Here is a 14,539-nt window from a genome sequence, read left to right as displayed (position 1 = left end):
GTTAACTGCTGGGGAAACAGTTTAGGCCAATTTCGTGAGAATGATCCATCTGTGAAATAAATGGATGTTGTAAAGTAATTAAGTGTCATTTTTTTATAGTCGATTGAGCAAAAGTGTCTAATAAAAATAAATCTACAAGTAAAATCTATTGCATGCGAAAAATCTTCGAAACAAAAAGTGCGCTGTTGCTGTTGGACCACGTATTCTAAGGCCACACAAATAATGGGGTGATCAAGAGGTACGGGAGTGTATAATAGAGAATAGTGACGCAAACAATTGTATTGTTTTTGTTCTACTATGGAATCTTAACGTGGAGGCGCGTCTGGTTTTCATGTTTTTGTTCTACACCACACAATCGCGAGAAGCGAGACGAAGAAGAAAAATAGACCACTGAACGAGGTGCGCGACTTGAACAATCCGGTTTGTTTTCACCTGGATCTGCTGATTTTCCCTATCTGCTGATTAGTCTGTTTCTTCCATTTTTTCCCTTCCTTCTTCTGCAGAAGGATCATCATCACGCTCGTACATTTCAGAACCCCTCCTACTATCGTCTCTATCCTCCTCCTCTTTTGCTATGCGCGGACGTCTCTTCCTTCATCCCTACGCATTTTTTTTCCTTCCAAGTAGCAATTCTGGTACTGCTTACCTCTATGCTCCACTATAACCACATCCTTACTTTTCACAACCCCTCCGAATTTTCACTTTGAAAAATTGAAATAATATTACTTAAAATGTTTTTATTGAATTTATTTCAACTAAATGCCATTATTTAAAAATTAACTTGAAATATGTTTGGAAGAGATAGTCTCTACTCTTATCGCAACTAATTTTCTGGTGTCCTTTTCCGAGGGGGTAAGTTCTGTGAACTTCTTCTTTGTTTCAGACAACGCCAGTTCTCTAAAACATTCCAGTCGTGACAACAGCAGAACGTTATCGATGTTTGCAGAAATGGTAATGTACTAAAACTCGAATTTTTCTGCGAAATCAACATCGAATATGAAGTAAAATATTTTTTACTGTTTTCATTGGTCATTTCCTTTCTCTTTTATTGTTGACCTGCAATTTGCATGCACCTCCCTTCCCACCCCCACCATTAACGATGTGTTTTCCGTCTGATGAAGTAAAACCTGTTATTTTAGAGTGATTAAAGAAAAAAAAAAGATGGGGATGTTAATGGCTTTGTGACACGAAATCTTGCCCATAATGGACCAATACGTATTCTGCCCTAAATTAAGCTCGATTTATTTGATTCGGCCATTGATCTGTACCCCCCGTGATTTGAGGACAATATAGTTAATGTTGTGATACATTCTAGTTATTCAACGCCTTTTTGATATAAATAAAAGATAAATGCATGCACATTATCAAAAGATAAAAGAATAAGAGAAAGAAAAAAGACGGTAATTTTTTTGTTCTTGAAAAGGATAGGCCTTGCCTGCAGCGGAATCTGCCCTTTTGGCGAATTTCGGCAGACTTCGTAGACATCTGTTCTGGTCATTGTTGTTGTTGTTGTTGTTGTTGTCAGACTCCTCACCTTGTTCGCGTTGCTGTGCAACCCTGCTCTGGAGTTGCTTTATTCGGCGAAGCAGCTCCTCTCTCTGTTTTTCTCTGGCTCTGGTTTCGGATCTGATTCCGTCTAATATCGTCAAGAGGCGTTCCTCTAAAATCGATTAGAGGCACAAAAAGAGAGGAAAAAAATATTAAGCAAACAGATCGATGTAGAAAAGAAACTCGTGGATATCGATCGAAAATGCTCCAAAAAAAATCATAAAAGGCGATTCACGAGCTCTAAATCAACAGGTTGTTTGAAACATCGTACATTGTCTATGTGACTGTTTATCTATTTGATTATAAAATAATTTCTTATATTTAGTAAAGATACCAGTCATACGTATTTTGAAGGCTCTGCCTTCCAAATTTTATAAAATGCTAGAATTTTTTTAAAATAAAACAGACGTTCTCACGGATTTCAAATTAGAAAAAAAATTTGATTATGATAATAAATTCACTTTCAGAAACCTCCAAAACCTATTTTATTACGAAAGAATGAATAGAGATAGAATCTGTTTATTTGGTAAGTAACTGATTTTGAAGTAACTACCCTGAGCACATTTTTACCATTGTTCATGCAAAGATGTAAATGCGCATTGAAAGCCTTTTTTGTCACACCCTCCGATAATGCGCCGGCTCACAGGTCCCTCCTGGTGCCAGATTACCTTGGCGAAACATCTCATTCCGGCACTTCCACAACCAGCTTATTCCCCCCAGATCTTGCCTCATGTGACTTTTTCACCGGAAAAAGAATTTGCTTGAGGGGCATCGATTCTTAGCTTCCGAAGAAGTCCAGCGACGAAAGCACTGGAGGATGTGATAAAAAAAGGCTTGTAATCCGCATTTATGTCTTCGTATGAAAAATGGCAAAAATGAATAATTGCACAGGATTATTTCAAAAGAAACATCAAATGAGCAGGTTCAATCCGCATTCCTTCTTCCATAACAAAATAAGTTTCGGAGTGTCTTGAACGTAGTAATATTGCATTATAGGATGTAAAACAGAGGCCGTGATTTTACTTATACCATGACTGGACACATACGTCCTTGTATTGATCTTAAATTAGTGATTTTAGTTTTTCTGTTGGTGAGATGATGGGCGATATCATTGTGCTATAATTAACAATGATTAGCTGGATGTTCCGCTTTCAGTTCCTTAAAATATGGCCTTGCATGTTATACTACTTGATTATTAACGAAAAAAACAGAACTAACAATACTTTGTTTGGGAAGTCATATTGTTACGTAAAAAATTATTTTAGAAGGCAGCAGTCTTATAGAAAATTATAAAAAAAAAAAAAAATTAAGTAGAAAATTATTTAAAAAAACATTATCATGAAAAGTATTTTTTAACCAACAGTTGTGGCGTAGAAGATAATTTTAAAAGTCATTGTTGTCACAGAGTCCCTAATCTAGATTTTTTTTTGGAAACTATTGTTATCTAGAAAATTGTTGGAAAACAATTGTTACCAAGAAAGGTTTTGGAAAACAACTGTTCGAGCGCGTGCAAGGATGATGCCACACTCCACTATCCATACGGTTTTTAACAGCTGGCTGATGCGAAGACGTATTTAGGAAGGAGAGAAAATACAACTGATCTCTTACGGGGAATCGAACCAACGCCCAAGACCACTAGACTACAAAAGCAACGAATATCTCGATCTTTCCTTGGAGCTTGTGTCAGCAATTGCGAGCTTTGGCCGAGTTAGATCCAATCGTCCATGCACGGTCCCGTTCAGTGCACACAAGCTTCAAGGAAAGATTGAGATATTTGTTACCTTTGTAGTCCAGGGCGCTCACCCAGAAAGTGAAAGGACGTGGGTTGGATTCCTCGCAAGGGCAGTTGAATTTGTTATTGTTCCTAAACACACGTTCGCATCAGCCAACTGTTAGAAATCTTCCTAAAGTAATTGTTTCCTAGAAAATTTTTGGAAAACAATCGTTACCTAGAAAGTTTTTGGAAAACTAATTGTTGGAAATCTATTGTTTCCTAGAAAAATTTTTGAAAACATATTATTTAGAGAAGTGTTTATATATATAATAACATACATTCTAAAAGAAATATTGAATTAAATTATTGGATTTTCTTCACTTTCTTCTTAATTTTATATATACATATACACACACACATACAAAAGACTTTTTTGCCAGTTAGCGATACTTAAAATTTTTTTATGAAAGTAATTATCATACAATGGATTTTTTTTCCTTCCTTAAAAAATTAACATCTCAAATAATAAATATCTTCACAACATCCAGTCTTCCGTATATCTTGTATTAACAAGTGGAGAGCGACATTCATGTCATACAATGGATTGTCAGTCAACTCTATTTTCACAACCGTTGATGACAATGGTCCTTCAGTAGTAATCGTTACTTATAGAAAGATATATGAAAAGCTAATTCTTTTCGAAAAAGATGTTATCTGGAATATTTTTTCATTTGGTGCTCAACAAAGAACTGTTTTCGAAACAAATGTAACTTGGGAACATATGTTTGATAAAAATAGTTGCTTAAAAAGTTTTATTCGATAAAACATTATCTCTCTCTAGCGGAAGATATAATTCATAACAATTATTGCTCATGAGGATTCTTGAAAACTCATTGCTGTGAGCAAAAGCATTTGTAAAACAAATGATATCTACACACAGAGCTATTTTGATAAATTTTTTTGCCTGGAGATTTTTTTAAAAGCCATTGTTAACTAACTAGATGTTTGCCATCGTTGCCTAGAAAATTGGTTGAGAAGTTACGGATACTAAAAAGACATCTTGTAAACCACTGATGCTTTAAAAATTCATTGTAGTGATAGTAATTGTTACACAGACAACTTTTTTCAAAACTATTGTTGCTTACAAAAGCTGGTCTAATTGTATTCCCTACTCAATAAGATGCTAGTAAAGCTATCATTACGTAGGAAAGTTTTGGAAAAAAATAATTTTTGCACGGCAAAATTCTCTTTTAAACCTATTGTTATCTATAAAGAAAATTTTTAATAGATAGCGTTACACAGGAAATCGGTTTGGAAACAATTATTACTTGAAAAGATACATTCGATAATAATTTTTATCAAAAAGTACGTTTGAAAAAAGCCATTGTTAAATTTTTTTAAACAATGGTTATCATCAAAGCTGTTTTAAACACAAGATTTATCCAGAAAAGATGTTTCAAAATCCATTTTTTGGCCCAGAAAGATTCCTTGGAAAGCAATTATGCGCCTAATGTTCAATATTTTCGTGCGACTTGTAGAAGTTATATTCTTTTATATTCTCAAATATCTATATTCATAAATCGTAATAGTCATTTCATTCTTTTCTATGAATCCTTATTACAGATTGATTAATTACAGTCCGGACCCCGATAGAACAAACTCCGACTTAACGAATTCCTCGATTAAACGATTTTTTTTCCTGAAATTCTGACGGTTATAAAGGTTAAACTAAAGCTGCCCTTAAGAGGTGTGTGACAGGCGTGGTCGCATTGGGCTCCGCGGTTTAAGTAGCCCCACAATTACTGTATAATAGAAGTAAAAAATATTAAACACACATCAAATACATATCTTTTGTAGTAAACAAGGTGTCTGAGCTTCAACTAATTTTATTCTGGAATTTCCATTGATTCTGGAATTATTTCTCTCATCAATTTTGAATTTTCATCAATTCTGGGATATTTTTCTCTCATTAATTGTGGGATTTTCTTTCTCATTAATTGTGGATTTTTCTCTCATTAGTTACGGATTTTTCTCTCATTAATTCTGAATTTTCATCAATTCTGGAATTATTTTTCATTCTGAATTTTAATTTCTCAATTCTGATATTTATCTCTTTAATCAATTCTGAATTTTCATTGGTGAATATGTATTTTTCATCATTCCTGTATATTCCGTGATAATGCATCAATCTTCCCCTGCTAATGCCCCCTCCCCCCCAAAGTATATAAAATTGGGGGCTAGAGTCTCGCTATTATTTTCGCGCCTAATCCCTTGCATTGTGCTATCCACATGTTTAGATTTTAGTAAATAAATAGTTACTTCAAGTTCATGACAAACGATGTCTCCGTCTTCACGAACAAAGAATGGCGGGTCATTCGGAGAGAAGGCGTTTTTCGATTAGCGGATAAAATGACAATTTTGACAGAATTTGACAAAATTTTCGGATGCACCAAATACAAATACTAACACAAAAACAACGACAGGAAAACCACCCAAAGTGGTGTGGCTGAAAGAATTATGCCCATAAATATGGATGTCACATGTAACCAAAATACAGCAACCCAATATAAAAGCATATACAGTCGAATCCCATTATAACGAACTCTCCAAGAAAGCGGAGAAATCACTTCGTCATAACAAAATTTCGTTATAAAGTTGCAAAGTTCCTATGTAAAATTATCTGGGGGATTATAAAAGTGTTCGTTAAAACGAGATTTTCGCTATAACGGTATTCGTTAAAACCGGATTCAACTGTATAACGATGGAGAAAAACAACGAATAGTTCATATACTGCCCGTAAAAAAGATTTTGATTGTCTTATCCTAGTGTGGATAACGCTTTTCAATTTATCCCAATCAAACTTTTACGATTTTACCGAAACTTTCAAGCAATTTTTTCATGAATTGTGACTTTATTCTCAAGTTCACTCGTTTTTATCAATTTTTGTCGGAAATAAGTTGTAACCGCAGCCCCCAAAGTAAAGTAGCTTTTAAAATTTGCCGTTTCGAATGTGTTTATGCTTCTAATCAATTTGACCCCCGATTTAATGATTTTCTCAATTTAACGAATAAAATTACAGGCTTTTTCCGATTCGTTAAATCGAGGTTCGACCGTATCAATAATTATAGGAAATTATTTGATTTGTTCTATAACTGAGAGGAATAGCAACAGATTTTGAGCAATTTCGATTTGCAATAACAATGGGATATATTTCTAGACAATGTATATCAAACAGTAAAAATTTATCCTAACAGAGAATAAACTCTTGGTGATACGAATGCACGTACCTATTCTCATCCGGTAGTATTTAGAACGTAATAATAATGATAATAATTTTGTAAAGAAACTTCACCTGTCAATATTTGAGCAAGGATCAACGGAGGCGTAGGCGTTCTGTACAATCCGTAAAATTTTCGGTTGAAAAGTCGTTTCTTGCCAGCCTTGGCACGGTTTCGGACGATGGGCAGTGGGAAGATCGGAGTCGTGTTCCGGTCGATCCAAAGATCCAGAGCGGCGTATTCGGCCAGGAGGGATGGCGAATATCGCGTTGGCGAACTACCCATTCCCTTGGAGACACCGCGAGCTCTGTCGGGAGACAAATTGCCGTCGTCGTCACCGTCCACCTGTTGTTGTTGTTCGTCTCCGTCGTCCGTGGTTGCCACTCCAGGAGACGAACACGCGCTCCTGCGCTCCAGGAGCGGCGACAGCCTCTTAGCTAACAAATTCCGATGCGCGCTCCTGACCTTCTCCCGGACGTACAGCTCGCCCGCTCTCTTGGCCATGCGTAACACCTGCACGGAACGGTACGACTTCCGCAGCGGCCAGTACTCCGGTATCAGCTGGTACCTTCGGCACGCGTCCAGGAAGCCTGCCGTGGCACGTGCCCTCGCCACGCCCTGGTGGGTACGCAGGAAACGGCTGAACTTGCCCGTGAAATGCGAGGGCGGGTAAAAGATCGTCTTGTAACCCAAAAGCCTCCGGGTCTCCGAGGTGCCCATGATCCACGGCCTCACGGGCACGTATCGGTGGAGCACCCTGCGGGATAGCCTATACTTGAGGTATGGGTGGAAGACGACTCTGTTGTAGTTGCCGATCTTCCTCCGCAGCTCCTTTGCCGGATTCGTGCCACCGTCACTTTTATTATCATCCATCTCTCTCCCAGATTGAATATCGTCGATTAGCTTCGGCAAGGTCGTTCCGGGATCGTGCACTTTCAAGGCCGCTGATGATTCGTCGAACCGTGACTCCCAACAGAACACACACACAAAAATAAAATAAAAAATGTCTCCCACGACTCGAATTTCTCGTGCGAGTAACGTAACCTTGAAGAATAATTCTTCTATTTTTTCCACTCACGTCACACCAGACCAAAAGAAAGAGAGACACCAACTTGTTCTTCTTCTAGAACAATTGTCGTCGAGATCTCTAATGATAATCTTCAACTTGTCTCCAAATGAATAATCGATTGGTTCCCTCTTACGGATTCGAGTGCAATATATAATGGCTTCCGACCCACCATTACCTTAAAATACAACGAACGTGTCGGAGACGGCCATTAGTTAGGTTTTATTTTTCAATGCTGGCGGACATCCAATAGTACTTAGATATGTCTTCTTCCTTTAATCGATTGGCATTGAAGATAATTTAATCGAAGTCCTCACGGAATGGCGACGTCAATTTTAATCCACCAAAAAAAGTTTTCAATTTCTTAAGCTAATTTTTTGGACTTTCTAATGTATTATAGATGACCACCACCACCACACTTCAGCATTAAGCTGACTAGTTCAGGATGACCACCACACTCTCGAATACCCGTCAATGTGTAGACACATCACAACACTACATGTGGCTCAACATCAAACTCGAGCCTCGTTCTGCTCCAGAAGAAACGAAGACGGTTCTTTTCTTGCGAGCGTTGCCACAGAATGAAATTTGATCTCCCAAAAGAACTGAACTCTACACATTTATATTGTTTTATACTACGTATCTCCTCTCTCTTTCTCTCATCTCCTTGACTTTGTCTTTTTTTACTGCTGGAGAAGCTGGAATTGATGGTGGAAAGTTTGTATGAGTGTGCGCGCCTTATTACGGGTGCGCACGCCTTTCTCTGTGTTTTATTTTCTTTTTACTTCTTGGGCAGGGCGGGGTCAGCATAGAGATGACCTCGAACAAAAATGATGTGCTGGATCACATTCATACACAACACGCGCGCGGGGCGAAGGGAGGAAAGTAGCCGTTAGGAAAACCAAGGTCATTTCCCAGATGGACTTTTGGCGGCGGATCGCTCGTGAAGGGGGGTTGCTCACCGCTCGATTGCGTGGGCGTTGTTGGCGAGATGCGGTCCTGGTGTACGTACACGTGTGTATAAAATGCGTGTATGCATACACATACCCATATAATTAAGGATTTCAATTCTCTCTACTGACGTTTTCGATTTTGTTCCACGCGTGGATCGTTGCCAAATCACGAGACACCATGCAATCACTCCCCCCAACTTCGGCGTAATTCAGAAAAAGAAGAAACTTTGGCGGTTTTTAATTGAGAATAATTTATTACCGGTATTATTTTGTTTGAAAGAAATCTATTGATAGGCTACAAACATTGATGTATTGACAATCTGAGATCAATCAGTGAGACACTGAGTTACGGTATCAACAAATAATCCCCTTCGTCTCGACGTGTAAGTGCCTATGATTAATTAGACGTTAGGGTACAAACATAGGTTTCCGGGTTTTTAACTAATTCCGTAACGACGCCGACTCGCAGCATCGGAAACCCGCGTACACTATGGTTCGTATCCCCAAGTCGGGTTTTATGCGCGCGTGCAGGGTGATTACGCTGATTCGTTATAAAAATTGAATTCCAGGGTTTTTTTTAAACCAATCAGCGTTTTAACGCTGTATGCGGTGCAGAAAACCTTCTTTTAAGAAAATCCGGCTTTACATTCATTCACTGCTGATTCAGAAGAAAAACACGTCATTAGAAATCTTGTTACATCATAAAACAGCGATTATATCTTTTGCGTACTTATTACACACATTGGGATTTACTATCGAAATGACAAAAGTCGCTTCTTCATACGACGGTATTAAATCACTCGACGATGACAGACTAGGGCTGTGCGCTGATTCAAATTAAAGGGAGCAATTGTCGACGATGCAAATGGTCCAGCAAAATCGATCTGGATTACATCAGATTTTTATTTCAATTTAGAGGTTAAATCAATTCACCGTAATGATTCATTCCTCCTACCTGAGCTACAAAAATCTCACTTACCTTCTCTGAGCCCTAAAAATCTGCATATCCCTCCCCTCAAAATCTGCACCCGTCTTTTTTTGTGCTCTTCGTATCTGCACGAGTTTTGAAAATCTGCACGTGTCTTCTTTGATATCTCAAAATCCGCACACAATGTCTTCCCCGCTCTCTCAAAATCTGCAGGTGTCCTCTCTGAGATCGTCAAAATCTTCACGTACATCCCTCATTCTTTCAAAATTTGAAGGTGTCATCTCTGAGTTCTCAAAATCTGCACGTGTTTTCTTTGAACATCTCTCAATATCTTCACACATCTTTTTTGGATCTCAAGATCTTTTTCTGAGTTCTTCCTTATCTGACCGAGCTTCCAAAATCTGGGTCTTCTCTGAGCTTTAAAAATCTGCACGTGTCTACTCCACCCCACTCAAAATCTCAGGGTGTCTTTTTTGAGCTCTTAAAATCTGCACGCGCCTCTCCAATGTAGCACTCATTTAAAAATGCTTATTATATATTGAGCAGTTTTGAAAATTCTGAAGCTGTTGCAACCGACTGTACCGTTTTTCAACTTGGTAGCTTCTCCAGGAAGATGCGACTTACAGTTCTGCGGTCATTGCTCCTTGATATAGGCACCGAAACCTTGGGGGGGACCAAGCTATTTCAGCACCCTTCCCATAAAACTCAACGTACCTACTTCTCCTGCCTATACGGGAACACTAGGAACTTCCCCTCCATGCTTCCTTCGTGTCGGGGCCTCTCACTCCAAATAATAAACTGCTTTATTTAAGTACAAAGAATACATTAAAAAATCAATTTTTGAATTGTTTCATGTTGGAATCTCAGTCAAAACCAAGAAATTTTCAAAGGTAGCAAACCCTAGCATGATAGCATGTAAATACGTCGGGGGGGGGGGGGGGTTGCGATCGTTTTAAGACAGAGCCATCTCAACGCATAAGCTCACTAGAGCAATGACCAGAGGCCCAATGATACTGAAATTTGGTGTTAGGAATTTTGATGACCAAGTATTTCAATTGGTGAGACTACTTCCAGCCGGGTAAGGGCACCTCAAAGCATCATTTTGCCTGCGTATGCTTGATATTTCTGATGGGACTGGAAGTAGAAGGTAGCAATGGGGGTAGGAGCAACTGGAACCGGTAGCAAACTTGATGGAGGAACGTCATATTTTAAGGATTGAAAAAGTGTTTTAATTCGAAACATTAAAAAAACAAAAAAGCAAATGCTTTGTTATAGAACCCCAAAAGAGTTCCACAGCAAGAAAGGGAGGAGCGCAGAATAATAACTTTTGTCTCTCCTAACAAATCCTAGTTACGGCCCAGGTTGATGTCTTAGTCTTACCACAAGGGTCTTCAACCTTGCAGACGTTGCGGGAAAAAATTTAACTGCCCATGATACCCGTGGGTCATAATTTATAATTGTAAAACAGGATCTAGATCCAAAAGAAATTTATATTATGTGTGGGGGGGGGCATAACGGTAAAAACGGGGGGGGGAAATGCAAATAACTGAATATTTTTATTTATTCTGAAATCAATTTTTTCACTAATTCTGAAATAATTTATCTCATAATTCTAAAATTATTTCTCTCAGGAATTCTGAAATTATTTCTCTTAGGAATTCTGAAATTATTTCTCTTAGGAATTCTGAAATTATTTCTCTTAGGAATTCTGAAATTATTTCTCTTAGGAATTCTGAAATTATTTCTCTTTGGAATTCTGAAATTATTTCTCTTAGGAATTCTGAAATTATTTCTGTCACTAACTGTGAAATAAATTCTGTAATTAAACGGGTTTTCGAGAATTTCTGCAAAACTGTGCAATTGTGTTTATTTTTTTTATTTCATCGTCTTTCAATAATTTGTACCTATTTTTTAAAAATGCTCGGAGCTCCACAGTAAAGAGTTCTAAGAGCCTCATTTGGCCCCGCGGGACAAGCGATGGAGACCCGTCTTACCAGAATTGACATAAATAGCATGAAGTTGTTTTCATTGTATACAACATTTGCGTGCTGCAAAGCCAACCTTACATTAATTAAAGGGCGTCGGGATATTCGAAGCTCCAATCAATATCCAGTTTTCATCCAATAAACTCGATATATTGGGTAGATATAAGCGCAATAACAACCTATATTATCGATATTTCATTTATATGACAATGCCGAAAAAAAAAATGGCTATCAATCGCATGGTATTCTATATTTTCTCAAGGACCCCCGTAGCTCCATTTAGTTTAATATCTCACGGACATTTGAGCCTGATAGTTAACTATTCTAATGACTCGCCTAGAAAGTGGCTGTCAAGTTAATAAGTTGATGCCACGTTATATATTCCGCCTTGTGCAAACGTAATTCCCTCTAGTACTTAATTACTACCTTATTGACTACCATTAATCCTCCCACTAGTTTCTGTTTCCATTCGGCCAAGCACATTTGGCGGGAAAATCTTCTTGGCGCTCTTTTTCGCCACAGTCATTCGACGCCAAGCACCGAGTGTAATTTCTCTAAAACACTGTCTGCAAATGGCCTTTTTACTTTTTCGTTTCTGTAGCTGTCATCACCGATGTATTATGAGAGGGTAGGGTAGACTGTAATGTGTTTTTGGGAGGAGGAAAATATATTTAAGCTTTATAATGTCATGGCGTTTTCGAAACTATATCTGCGTTTAACCTCTATGCGCGTCTTTGCAGACTCTACTCTATTTTGGAATTGGGGTTGGAAGTTTCCAATATCTATGATTAGGAGATGTAGGTCAGACGTTTAACCCGTGACTCTCTTCACACCTATCACATATGTTTCCACACATGGGCCATTTCTTTTATTGAAATCGTAGCGTGCGGGACGATATGATATTATGGCGTGGTCCATACGTGTAATTAGCTGGAAATTATGTATTAATGGCTTTCGCACCGCAAGAAATATACCTAAAATGAAGGTCTAGAAAGTTTTAGAAGCTTTTGTGGCGGCTTTTTTCCCTGTTCTTCACTGACTGTCAATTCAGATGTCATGTGAGAATTTTTGGATTACAAAACTCTGGATGCATTGTGAATGGAGAGTTGACAAATGCGCGTTCGATAAAATTTAGCTTATAATTAAAGCGAGAAAAAAGAGAAATTGAAGAGAGAGAGAAAATTTATTTTGTAATTATCTAATAATTATACAGTAAATATATCGATTAAATATTCGGTAAATAAAAACAAAATTAAGTGTTCGAAATACACGGTGCATAGCAAACAGGAGGTATGACATTTTACTGGCAAACCGTTGATTGTACACTTTCAATTAGGAAAAATTCCCAAATAACGTGTCGTACTCAGATACGTCATTCACGTTGCAAGGTAAAAATAACTTTTTTATACAGTCCTCGTGTGCCCAAAAACCCAATCATAAAGTTGTTGTCCTGTCTCTTGATTCCAACAAAAACAGATTCCGTGTTTCTAAGTGCAATATTCACTGAGATATTCGAATTCCAAAAACGGAGGGAATTTGGGGAGGGGGGGAACAGCGTTAAATGAGGGCAAAACGGGCTATCCGCATAGTAAAATGTCATAAACCCACCCCCACCCCCGCGTTTGCTATGCATTCTATATAATTTTTATATCAAATAGCTAATTTTAATTTCATTTATCGAATAATTAATCGATGTTATTTGTTATAATTTTCAATTATAACTTATATTTTAATAAACGCGCATTCATCAACATTTTGCTAACTTTGCATTCACGATTGACAGGCAGTGAAGAATAAGAAGAGAAGAGAATTCAGAAATTTTTTCAGACATTTTCTAGACCTTAATTTTAGGCATATTTCTTGGCATTTTCCTTCACTTTAGACTTATATGGATAAGGGGATGTGTGTGTGTGTGTGTTTGTGTGTAGTTATATATATATATATATATATATTAAAATGAACAAAATACAAAATTAAATTTTTATACGGGCACCCTGTCCTCAAAAACACCCTATTAGAAGTTGTTGCTCAGGCTCTCCTGAGGCCGACGAAAAACTTACACGTCTGTAAGTGATCAAATTTAAAAACAGCAAAAACGAATGCTGAACGCTTTCTCTTATACTTATGCCGTATATATAATTATATATATACACTGAAGAGCCAAAAAAACTGGTCAACCTGCCTAAAAATTGTGTAGGGCTCCCGCGAGCACGCAGAAGTGTCGCAACACGACGTGGCATGGACTTGACTAATGTCTGAAGTAGTGCTGGAGGTAATTGACACCATGAACCCTGCAGGGCTGTCCATAAATCCGTAGGAGTAAGAGGGGAATAGAGATCTCTTCTGAACAGCACATTGCAAGGCATCCCAGATATGTTCAATAATGTTCATGTCTGTTGATTTAGGTGGCCAGCAGAAGTGTCTAAAGTCAGAAGAGTGTTCCTGGAGCCACTTTGTAGCAATTCTGGACGTGTGGGGTGTCGCATTGTCCTGCTGAAATTGTCCATTCGGATATCGGATATGCACAATGGACATGAATGGGTGCAGGTGATCAGACAGGATGCTTACGTACCTGTCAGAGTCGTATCTAGACGTACCAGGGGTCCCACATCACGCCAACTGCACACGCCTCATACCATCACAGAGCCTCCACCAGCTTGAACAGTTCCCTGTTGACATGTAGGGTCCATGGATTCATGAGGTTGTCTCCATACCCGTACACGTCCATCAGCTCGAAGCAATTGGAACCGAGACTCGTCAGACCAGGCAACGTTCTTCCAGTCCTCCAATGTCGGTGTTGTCGGGCCCAGGCGAGGCGTAAATCTTTGTGTCGTACAGTCATCAAGAGTACACGAGTGGGCCTTCGGCTCCGAAAGCCCATATCGAGGATGTTTCGTTGAATGGTTCGCACGCTGACACTTGTTGATGGCCCAGCATTGAAATCTGCAGCAATTTGCGGGTCATCGTTGGTCCCGTTCTTGCATGATCTTTTTCCGGCCGCAGCGATGTCGTAGATTTAATTTTTTACCGCATTCCCTTCCCGATATTCACGGTACACTCGCGAAAT

The 14,539-nt window shown here is 38.5% G+C and overlaps 1 protein-coding gene across 4 annotated transcripts in view; it reads right to left on the bottom strand.

The window, feature by feature from the left end:
* Positions 1-14,539, bottom strand: part of LOC149086305 (uncharacterized) — a 190,067-nt gene that overhangs the window by 18,731 nt on the left and 156,797 nt on the right. For 3 of the 4 annotated variants that reach the window (XM_089232327.1, XM_089232329.1, XM_089232330.1), the window contains one exon: positions 1,436-1,660. In XM_089232327.1, the coding sequence (XP_089088453.1) occupies positions 1,436-1,660 (225 nt within the window). The remainder of the gene's footprint in view (positions 1-1,435; positions 1,661-14,539) is intronic. The other variant, XM_089232328.1, reaches the window with a different exon arrangement.

This window comes from Pholcus phalangioides, unplaced genomic scaffold (assembly GCF_987345545.1).
Source record: "Pholcus phalangioides strain wild (caught in Gottingen) unplaced genomic scaffold, Ppha-v1.0 ptg000005l_1, whole genome shotgun sequence".
NCBI lineage: Eukaryota > Metazoa > Arthropoda > Arachnida > Araneae > Pholcidae > Pholcus > Pholcus phalangioides.
This window is presented reverse-complemented; position numbering and strand designations above follow the sequence as displayed.